At 34.4% G+C, this 12,204-nt stretch overlaps 1 protein-coding gene across 6 annotated transcripts in view; it reads left to right on the top strand.

Annotated features, from left to right (window-relative positions):
• RAP1GDS1 (Rap1 GTPase-GDP dissociation stimulator 1) overlaps positions 1-12,204 on the top strand; it is a 113,084-nt gene that overhangs the window by 33,393 nt on the left and 67,487 nt on the right. For all 6 annotated transcript variants that reach the window (XM_084895062.1, XM_084895065.1, XM_084895064.1 and 3 more), the window contains exons 4-5: positions 5,299-5,421; positions 10,455-10,580. In XM_084895062.1, the coding sequence (XP_084751188.1) occupies positions 5,299-5,421; positions 10,455-10,580 (249 nt within the window). The remainder of the gene's footprint in view (positions 1-5,298; positions 5,422-10,454; positions 10,581-12,204) is intronic.

Genomic DNA, 12,204 nt, shown 5'->3' with positions numbered 1-12,204 from the left:
TAGCATAATAACCTCTAGATTTGTCCATGCTGTTGCAGAAGGTAAGAGTTTAATTTTTGATAAATGCATGCATCACCCCCGAGAGGGGTTTTCCCCCTTTAATTTCTTTTTCTTTCTTTTTTTTTTTTGCACAGATTTTAAAAGGTATTTTTATTGCTTTAAAAAAAGCTATTTTTTATTACTTGAAAAAAATACTGTCAATTTATCTAAATATGTTTTTAACCCAAGTGAGTTATAGTAATAACAGTCATTATTTTTGTTTTTCTAACTTGGAGTTCGCTGTAAATTGGTTATCAAATGCTTTTTATTAATTTATTCTCATGAAGCCTATATGCTAACATAACATCAGAAATTCAACTTATTGTAGTAGCATACCTGAAAAACCCATCTTGGTATTTAACTGTAAAGCCAATTCTTTATTGTATTTACTTGGCAGCTTTCTTGGGAACTTCAGCCTCTCTCAAGCTATATCTTAAATTATGAGTTATTCCCATCTCACTTATTTCCTCTGTTCTACCAGGTGGTTGACCTTGAGAAGTTCTGCAAGCGGTGCTTTACCTTCTCCCCATAATGCCATTGTAGCCCAGCTTCTTGATGTGCTCTTCTTTAAAGTTTCCCTGACCTGATTGCTCAGTTTTCTTTTCCCTTTTGTCAGTGGCAGTTTCATAACTAAACTGCTTATTGCCACCAGGAGGCCAAGTCAAGTGTGGACATAGGACTACAGGGGCAGAATGAGCGCTTGCTGCACGACAAGGGCTGCTGTGATGGATATGACTTCTGCAGTAGGACCTACAGATATTATTTCAGAGGAGCAATTGCCTATCATATATGGGTCCTTTAAAACTCAAGGACTGCCAGCGCCTGTAATTTGTAGACATACTCAGACAATTTTACGACTGCACCTAAATGTGAAGTGGGAGAAAGATAGTGAATTGATTCCTGAAAGCATTTAAAAGACATGTAGTTAAAATGTCTATGGTAGCCCTAACCAGTTTGGCTCAGTGGATGGAGCATTGGCCTGTGGACTGAAAGGTCCCAGGTTCGATTCTGGTCAAGAGAATGTACCTTGGTTGCAGGCACATCCCCAGTAGGAGGTGTGCAGGAGGCAGCTAGTAGGTGTTTCTCTCTCATCGATGTTTCTAACTCTCTATCCCTCACCCTTCCTCTCTGTAAAAAATCAATAAAATATATATATATATTTTAAATGTCTATAGTAGACTGGCAAAAATAATGAAAAGCTTACCTTTTTATAGGCCTCTTGAACTCAGTACATGATTTTTTTTTTCTTTTTACAAGTACCCCTTCCTTTATTTAGACCCGCAAACACTAATTGCTGACTACTACTTAATGCTCTTTTAAAATAATTTCAGGTAACTCACAGATATCTGAGAACCTCTTTTAGTTTCACAAATCACTGAGCATTTGAAATGCAATGTAATGCCAGTGCAGAAAGTATATATGAAATGAGGCTGAAACTTTGTAATTTTTTATGGAACAGTTACATTTTAGTGAAAAGCAGTATTAGATCCTTTGTGTATTTATGCCACAGGAAAGAAGGGTAATTTCCAACTGTTGATTTTAAATTCTAAACCTATATAGAAATCCAGATGCTACCAAATAAATAGAATTCCTGTTAGATTTTTTAAAATTATAAATTAGATTTACATGAGAGAGGATTATATTTATTCCTTTTATTTCTCTGACAATAGCGTAAAAAACACTATTCCCAAATTCTTGATTCATCTTAGTATAACTTTTCTTCCAATTCCTTGGATTATAATCTGGAAAGTCTGTCTCATCTGAGTACAAGAATTTTGTATTGTTTTCATTTTTCCTTTTTCCCCATCAGCTCTGATATTAAGCTTTTCTTTCAGTTATAGTCAAAGGGAGACACGCATGGGTGATTTGCAGTTAAGTGCTTGCCTCCAAGCACATAAATGCCTCAACTTCACATTTAATCAAGATCCATGCCTTATGCCATACTCCTGCTCTTTTGTCCTAGCACTAACAGATGGTGGCACAAGACCCCTGGGGCAATCTAAGGTTGTACATCTTCTGGTCAGAAAAGGAAGAGGGTTACTATAGAAAATGGAGTTTTCTTTTTGTCTTCTTGCTTAAAAAAAAAAATTAATGGAAATTTGGTGTGAGGTTTTCAGGTGGTACCTTAAAAACTTATTTTAAACCATGAAACAAAACAAAAGCAAAGGGGCACATTATATTTTATAAATGGGCTTGCTAAAAAGACAACTGCTATATTTATGTCCCCATTATGTGTACATGACATTTTGAATAATGTGAATTATAAGAAATCTAGTAAGTGACAGCATATAAGAGGACAGGTTTCATCTATTTATGCTTAAGTTTTCTGTTGTAAAAAATAACACCAGTGGTTGCCAGGTGACATACATTTCAATTTGTTAGTTCAGTAGGATCTGAAGTTGATGTTTATGCTCTGTGATTAGTATGATGGGTGACTTTTAGACAAGTTTACTGCATTTTTTCTGGGCATCTGTATTTTGTTTTTTCAACTAATAAATAAGGTCTTAAGCACTACATATATCTTTTGTAGTACATAAAATGTTAGAAACTAAAATAGTACTAGCTGTGTGAAGAAAATGCACTGTGCTTATTCGAGGAAAAGAAAATGCATTGGAGTTTCAACATTGCATAATCTTGGCTACTTATCTGTAGTACCAATGTCATGGATAAACACATATAAATGAAATGCAAATTACTTTTTCAAAGATAATAAATACATGGAAGTATAATTACCTATACACTTTCCTATTGCTTTAGCCATTTGACAACTCGAGCTTCTCTTGATGTTAAGAGAGTGTTATGGTTCTATAACCCTGGGTAGTCAAGCAGTGCACAGCAAAGCGGTTCTTAGCATTTTTACCAGAGCATGTGGTTAGAAATACATTTTACGTACAGTAGGAATACACATACAGTTAATTACGCATGTGCATATAATAATTCAAAGTTTCACTAACTGCTTTACCTTACTCTGGGTAAAATTTGTCCTATTTTGTTGTTTTTGCTGGTGTTGTTCATTCTGGTCTCTTCAAGAAATTGTTGGTCCTTGTTCACTAAATGCATTTCAGAGTTTCTAATGGATTGGGACCCACAGTTTGAAAAACATTGCACTAATCTGCACTTACTATAAAAAATGCATTATTTTTGTAGAATTTCTCATATTATTTTACTAAAATTACTTTTCTACTCTATTGATCACATCAGCTACTAGTCTCTTAAGAAATCTTTAGACTTCTCTCTTATTAGTGTGTATATTTAAAGTATGTAAAGATAGAGGATCTATACATAGAAACAATTTTAAATTGAATGTTTTAATGAGCTTACCACTCTATCTTTAAACATATGCCATGCCTCTTTTAAAAAATATATATTTTTATTGATTTTAGAGAGAGGAAGGAGAGGGAGGGAGAGAGATTGAGATATCAATGATGAGAATCATTGATTGGCTGCCTCCTGCACGCCCCCTACTGGGGATCGAACCCTCAACCCAGGCATGTGCCATTGACTGGAATTGAACCCAGGATACTTCAGTCCACAAGTTGACACTCTACCCATTGAACCAGACCAGATAGGGCTGCTATGCTTCTTCATTGTTCAGCATCAAATAGCAATTTTATGTTTTATTTCCTTGATTTTTTTTCTTTATTTGCATCTTCATTTCAGGTGTTCTTGTTATCTTTTTTTTTTTTTTTAATAGGTCATGTTTTTAATAACAGATACATGAAGTGACTTGGTTTCATTGAAAGGTTCTCTATATATATTTTATCAAAGATAGAAGTAGGAAAAAAAAAGATAGAATTAGGGGTTTCTTGACTTTCTATATCACTAAATCTGTTCACTACTTCTTTTCATCATTAGAGGTGGTTTGAAGAGTTGAATGAAAAACATAGTAGTCATATAGAAATACAGTTTCCTCTATCACTCCATATAAAATATGAGGTGATTTTTTTTCTCATTTAATTGCTAATTTTAAAAATTTATGACAGCATATAGCAAACCATAAAGGGTGGGGCAAAAGTAGGCAACTGTAAGCCTACTTTTGCCCCACAGTATATATAGTGTCCAAATATATATATATACATACACACACACACACACACACACACACACACACACACACATATATATATATATATATATGTACACACACACTTTAATAGCTGATAACTCACTTAATTTTCACTCCTTTTCAGGTTTAACTGATATGAAATAATGTGAAGTCAGACTGAGCTTTGAACAAAGAAAATTTATCCTAAAGTGCCACTAGACTTTTTTTTTTTTTTTTTTTTTTTTTTTAATGGAGATACATAACATAAAGTTTATGGTACAAAACTGCAATAGTCGACAAATTGAGGTTGCATAAAGACCAAGTGAAATGATTTTTGATGTTTGCAATTCCATTGCTTTGCATTATCAGTGCTTGAACCAGAATGGTCATCAGTTTGAAAACAGGCATTTACAAACAGACAAACAAAAAAAAAATCATTTCTGTAGATTCTTTTAAATCTTGAAAATGAATTATCTATAATAATAAAAGCATAATATGCAAACAGCCAAACAGCCAAACAGATGACCTTCCAGACAAAGCCGAGGCAGGCAGCAAAGGCCTACTTTTGCACGAATTTCGTGCATTGGGCCTCTACTATGTTAATAAACACTGATTTTTATAATCATTCCAAGTGTGTAAATATATGTAAAAATAATACACTGTCATAGAATTCAGAAGGGAAGTAGAAAAAAGACATTCCTACTCTGAAGAGACAGGCTTGGAAATGACATTAATAAAAGTAAGTTTAGTATACAAATGGTATATTCAGAAACAATTCCTTTATAATCTGACTGTAGATAGATAAAAGATTGCATTATAAAGTGTTTTGTACAAAAACTCAAAAGCATGTTGTGGAAATGAAGGTAATCCTCTATAATAAAAGGCTAATATGCAAATTGTCCCCTTGGAAGTTTGACCAACCAGGAGTTTGATCACCTGCTGTGATGTGTGCTGCCCACCAGGGGCATCATGGAACAAAGGAAAGCCCTAGCTGGCAGCCAGGGGAAGGAAGGCCCTGATTGCCAGCAAGGCCTAAGGACCCTACCCGTGTACGAATTTCATGCACTGGTTTTATATAAATTGCATACATTTGAATGTATACTGAACAAATTTTCATTTGGATGGTGAGAATTCTTGAAGAATGTATTGTATATAAAATTGTCAGGTTATTGTTGAAGATTATTATTGAAGCTCTTTGTATATATCTCTTTCAGATATGGAAACAAGCGAAAAAATCCAAGAAAGTGGAATACTTCAATTGTTTGAAACTCTGTTGATTCCACAGTCTCCCTGCACAGCCAAAGTAGCTAACATCATAGCTGAAGTTGCCAAAAATGGTGAGGTTTTCCTCAAGAACTTTTCTGCTGGGAACATCTTCAGTTTTACACCTTAATTGTCAGTATGTTTTATTAATTTATGTTTTAATTTTGTAGATTAGACATTTTTCATTTTTTTATATTTCTGTTTTCTTTGCCTTTTTCGAGTAATTGTTTAAAATGACTATACTTATAGTCATTTTATTTATACATTTCGCATCTGCTATTCCCTTCTTTTAGAGTAGAATTAAAGGAAAACACTGCTAGTCCTTGATGTACCTATATCCTTTATTACTTTGGTTATAGGATTCTTAAACTTGCCACTGAGTCATTTATCTTTATTGTCATAGAGAGCTTAGCTTATTCTTTTAAATGTATATATTGTTTGTGTTGTACCCAGGTGTGAACTATTTATTTTTAGTCTGGTCTATCCTCCTGACATTGGCACTTGACAGCAACAGAGCAGTTGGAGTATATGTTCTGTTTTCTGCATTACCTTCATGGAAAACATTTAGTTTTTTAATTTTCATTTAAGAATACTCTGGAAAAACAATAATGACAGCAAAGCTTAGATCATATAATAGCTAATCCATCCCATTACATATAGTTTATATCTAATAAGAGATTCTTTACAAGAATTTATTGTAGCAGAAATATTTGCATATGATTTTTTTAATTTGGTCAATTTGAGAAAACCCTGACTTAAAGCAGTTTTTAACATTAAGAGAGGGCCATGCTAAATGTAATACCTTTAGTTTGTCTCAGTATATTGTTTTAGGCATTTTATTTTAGTAAGTTGCACTTTTAAGAAAAAAAAAATTTAATTCTGGCCTCATTTGTGTAATCACTATGTCAGGTGGTTTTGTACAATACCAATATATGTTGTTTTTAGCCCAGTAAAACAATTTGTTCATAAATGTATTACCAAATAGAAAATTACCATGACATTATTTTCATTTGTTTAGAGGCTCTCAAAATGTCTTTCAGGCTTCAGTAAGGTTTTTATATTTAAATCACAAATAGCTATTATAATTATATTATCACTATACTGTGCTTTGGATTCAGCTTGTCATAAACATTCAGGTCTTGAAATATTTCATGTACCTCAAGCAGATTTGAACTGCTGTGAATTAGTAGTGATTACCTCAGGACAACAAAGAACTTATGAAGCAGATTTAGTTTGAAAATAGATCCCCCTCAGAAATAGTTTGTTAATCTAGACAAGTGGTCAGCAAACTCATTAGGCAACAGAGCCAAATATCAACAGTATAACAATTGAAATTTCTTTTGAGAGCCAAATTTTTTAAACTTCTTCTAATGCCACTTCTTCAAAATAGACTCACCCAGGTCGTGGTATTTTGTGGAAGAGCCACACTCAAGGGGCCAAATAGCTGCATGTGGCTTGAGAGCCACAGTTTGCTGACCACGGATATAGACCAACCACTATCTGACTCTTAGATGCAAAGAAGCTTTATTTTTAAGATCAAGTAGTTGATTTTTAATCTCATTAGAATCACAATATAGATTTCCAGATACCAGGGATGTAGATAATAGGTACCACTTTGAGAGAGGATGACCATCACAGTCATTCTGTAATAGTATCTATATTTCTGTATGTAGATCAATTTATTTTAAACATATTCCTGAAAAATTACTGGTATGTTTTCACATTTATCCATCTGAAGTAGGTAACTTCATGTTTTTAAAACTAGCTAATGGGGGCTGCACTCCTTGCTTTAAAAAGTAAATTGTTTGAAAAGCAAAAGGTTCTGGAAGAAGTTTACTTTCTCCAGGTACTGGTAGTGATGCTTTTACATTGATTGAAAAAGCTGAGGAATATACTAACTTTATCTTTTAAAAAAATTGAGCTAATTAAAATATAACATTTTGTATATTTAAGGTATTCTTTTGTTTTCTTAAATTGGTTTCAGAGAGAGGAAGAGAGAGAAACATCAATGATAAGAGAGAATCATTGATTGATTGCCTCCTGTACACCCCTACTGGGAATTGAGCCCGCAACCCAGGCATGAACAGAATTGAACCATGACCTCCTGTTTCACGTGTTGATGATCAACCAATGAGCCACACTGGCTGGGTTAAAGTATTCTTTATATGCTTTGGAATAAAAAATTCAGTTTAGAACAGTTTTACTTAATCCACAATTTTCCTATAATTATTTACCCTTTTTCATTTCAAGAATACTGAGTGTCAATTACAGTATCAAAAATTTGAAAGAGAGGTTGATATAGACAATTAGAACATAAAAGCAAAGAAAAATAGTAATTCATCAGTGCTGCCATTACCTAAAGAATACCAACAACAAAACAAACAGGGAAAAAAATAAGATGTAACCACAGATTCCATTTATGAAATGAATGCAAATCAGACTGTTCCTAAATCTTTTATTTTTGTAGTCATTTAAATATTTCACTATTGGAAACTAGGCATTGGCAGAGATGAAAAGCATAATGAAGATCTGCCTTTAATTTGATTAATTTGAATTAGTGACAAGTTATTTTAAGGTTTGAAATCTATAGATTCTAAAGTAACTATTAATTTAAGAGGTAGATAAGTAGACTGATGTGTCATTTTCTATAGTCATTGAAACCATGAAGTACTATTATATAGTATAATTTTCAGTAGGTCATAGAATATCTCATAATACTGAGTTCAAAACAAAACATTGACAATATACTTAAAGGTTAGCTTTAGAAGTAAGAAAGTATTCTTAATCTTTGAGTTTAAATTATAGGGGATTTTCAGTAATTTAGAGGTGAGTAAGAGATATGATAGAAATGCAATCCTTTATTTAGGTAGAGAGGAATACCTCTTGACTTAATAGCTATGTTAGGGAGAAAAGAAGCTGCTTCAGAGGTAACAGTTCACGTAATAGCCCTATATGATATGCTCTAAGAATTTGAAATGAAGGAAAAGAGGGATATTGTTTATGGAGGGTACTTGTCGTACCATTTTTTTTTTAAACTATATTTTATTGATTTTGTACAGAGAGGAAGGGATAGAGATAGAGAGTCAGAAACATCCATGAGAGAGAGTCAACGATCAGCTGCCTCTTGCACACCCCCTACTGGGGATATGCCCGCAACCAAGTACATGCCCTTGACCGGAATCGAACCCGGGACCCTTTAGTCCCCAAGCTGATGCTCTATCCATTGAGTCAAACCGGTCCCGGCTACTTGTGGTACCATTTAAGGAGTTGACCCTCGCTGCGTGAAAGGATTATGTAGGATAAATTATGGTTTGAAGAACTAGATCTTTATTGACTAGAACATTCAGTAAGTTGTGATATTCAAAAGGATGATTCTAATATTGGTTATTAGAGAACTTTCATCAATTAGGTATATTTATATCCTTAAATTTTGTATTAGTGTCTCATGAGACATTGTATAAAAGTTTGTCTAATCATGACTCTGATGGTATCATTGGAGTGTTAAATTTAGAATGGTATATTATAAACCCAAGGGAAAATAAGGTTTGAAGTATAAGAATATGTTTGAGGCTTTAGTTCAAATGTATGGGAACAGCAGCAGATGTGAGTGATCCATAAAATGAATTTTAATAAGGAGTAGGAATGAAGATAAGGAATAGATGGTTCTTTTGAATCTTATCCATGGGAAAGGTATATTTATGACTAGAGGCCCGGTGCATGAGATTCATGCACTTGGTGTTAAGGGAGGTCTCTTAGCCCGGCCTGCTCCCCCTGGCAGTCTGGGAACTCCCTCTGGATGTCTGAGCTGAGGCAGGAAAGGCTCCTGTCACCAGGGGGCAGCTCCTGCGTTGAGCATCTATCCCCTGTTGCTCATTGTGCTTCATGGCTACTGGTTGTTCCATCATTCGGTCGATTTGCATAATAGCCTTTTATTATGTAGAATTAGAGGCCAGGTGCACGAAATTCATGCACGGGGATGGGGCGTCCCTCTGTCCAGCCTGCACCCTCTCCAATTTGGGAGCCCCTCAAGAGATGTTTAAACAGGCAGTTGGACATCTCTCTCACAATCCAGGACTGCTGGCTCCCAACCGCTTACCTGCCTGCCTGCCTGCCTGCCTGATTGCCTCTAACCGCTTCTGCCTGTCAGCCTAATCACCCCCTAACCACTCCCCTGCCAGCCTGATCAGCACCTATCTGCTCCGCTGCTGACCCAGTTACCCTTAACTTCCCTCCCTGGAGGCCTGGGTCCCCCCCCAACTGCCTTACCTTGCAGGCCTGGTCCTTCCCAAATGCCCTCCCCTGCTGGCCTGATCGCCCACAACTTCCCTCCCCTGCTGGCCATCTTGTGGCAGCCATCTTGTGTCCCATGGGTGCAGCCATCTTTGACCACTTGTGGGCAGCCATCTTGTGTGTTGGAGTGATGGTCAATTTGCATATTGCCTCTTTATTATATAAGATTATTATATAAGATGATCACTTGAACCTTTTAAAAATATTGTATTTTGAATTTCTGGAAAATATAGAGTGAAAATTATGCAATTTGATGGCTTAGTTTGTAACTGTAATACAGTAGTCCTCACTTAGTGTTATTAATAGGTTCATAGAATTGTGGTGAAACAATGGATGACAAAACTGATTTTACCATAGGCTAATTTGATATAAACAAGACTTAGATTTCTTCTGCATCTCATCAGCATTTTAACAAAACAGAATTAAACAGAACAAGCTGTTTGAGGACCTGCTGTACTTTAATTATCAGGCTCATGGAAAGACTATTACCAGTGTTTCCACCATCACATGCTGCTTCTTAAGCACATACAATCATTATAAGAAAATGGTGATAAATTAGGTATAAAGCAAGTTAATTAAAAATCCTTTTGGTTTATGGCAGACTATTAGCAAAGGAAAATACGACCCCACTCATTTTCTGTGTACTTTTTTCATGAAGCATGTAGTAGAGTACCAATGGTAATTTTGAACAGAAATGTACTCTTCAATGGTAAGCCACTTTAAACACTTTAATAGTATTTATTTTATTAGGGAACATATTATAATATGTAACTTGTGAATTTTTAGATTTTTAATTAAATATGTCTTTTATTTTCAGAGTTCATGCGAACTCCGTGTGTGGATGCTGGATTGATTTCACCACTGGTGCAGCTGCTAAATAGCAAAGACCAGGAAGTGCTGCTTCAAACGGGCAGGGCTCTAGGAAACATATGCTATGATAGCCGTAAGTGTTGAAATATCAGTGATACACTTATAAACTTTTGCTTAAAGATCATGATTTTCAGGCTAATTTCCCTTTTAATCTTAGCATTGTCTTTTCTAGGCTAAGCCACTAACATGGGCCTATATGACAGCTCTGCTCATTTAGTAGAACTGGTGGAAATTTGGGCCATACTAGTCTTAACTAAGAAATTATAGAAAATGATAGTGCTTTTCCTCTGCTATCACAAATTATATTTTCAGGGGAAAGTCAGTCAGTTTCTAAGAAATTGGGGCATTTAATTAAATATATTTGTATCTTTTTAATTAGTTTTTATTGAAGTACTGTCTCTGAATGAGAATGTTTATGAACACAGTTTTTTAAAGTTTTGAAGTTTGTCCAAATAAATTTTTATTTCATTTTTTAAAAACATATTTTTATAGATTTTAGAGAGAAAGGGAGAGGGAGAGATAGAAACATCAATGTGAGAGAGAATCATTGATCGGGTGCCTCCTGCACTCCCCACACTGGGGATCAAGCCTACAACCTGGGCATGTGCTTTTGACTAGAATCAAACCTGGCATCCTTCAGTCCACAGATGAATGCTCTATCCACAGAGCCAAACCCGGCCAGGGCAGTCCAAATATACTTTTAATTACTTGCAATTCAGTAAAACCATTCATAAAAACTATTACCTTCTCAAAAGCTAGATTGGCCTACTACATCTGCATTGAGTCCATTCCTATTTGTCACAAAGCCATTATCACCCTCACCGTTTTCTGTAACACACTCTTATAGGCAAAAAAAGAAAGCAAGAACTTGGATATGAATATATTGCAAAAATTTTACACTTCCTACTTCCTCTTTGTCACATATACACATATACGTAAGCAAAATATAGAAAAATCTTGAGTATATTTAATTTAATTAGATTTATCCTGATTTTTCCTTAGATTTATGTTTTCTAAGCCCAAACAAATACTTTAAATTTCACCTTTAAAATCTCCTAGGAATTTAATTCTATTATATAACTAGGATAACTTTTATTGCTTATTTTCTTCATTGAGTTTATAATTCACCTTTTACATGAGCTCTATTTTGTTATAAACACACAAGACAAAGCCTTTTTATAATAGGCAGTGTTTCCAATAGTGATTTGTGCACATAAACCAGATATTACATAAGGTAATAAATATATTCATTTATGATAAAAGAAAGAAATTGAAAAAAGGGTTAAAACTACAGCTTTCAGTCGTAACTTGTCTGTAGCAGTGGCAGTAAGGTTAGCCTCCTATATTCTCTTTTCCTTCCTTTTTCTGGAGCATTAACTATTATGTCTGAAGAAATAGATGCTAGTTCTTTTTTGCTAGGATGTTAACTTTATTTACAAAATTCTAGTGCTGTATGTTAATAATTTGCATTTTCATACTTAATGTTTTTATTAAACACTATAGCTTACAATGTTTGTTTTCAAGAATGAACCACTTATTTATATTTTACATGATTAATTTTAACAATATATATTATAAAGACTACAGAATAATTGTGAATGGTTGATGGCATATACTTGGAGAGCACTGATCATTACAACCCTGTTTTATTTTTAGAATTTAAGGCTATCCAGAGTATTTTTTAAATATTTTTAATT

This window comes from Pipistrellus hanaki (genome assembly GCF_964339955.1).
Source record: "Pipistrellus hanaki genome assembly, chromosome: 1".
In the NCBI taxonomy this organism is placed as follows: Eukaryota; Metazoa; Chordata; class Mammalia; order Chiroptera; family Vespertilionidae; genus Pipistrellus; species Pipistrellus hanaki.
The sequence above is the reverse complement of the archived record's forward strand: the minus strand, read 5'-3'. Positions and strand labels throughout refer to the sequence as shown.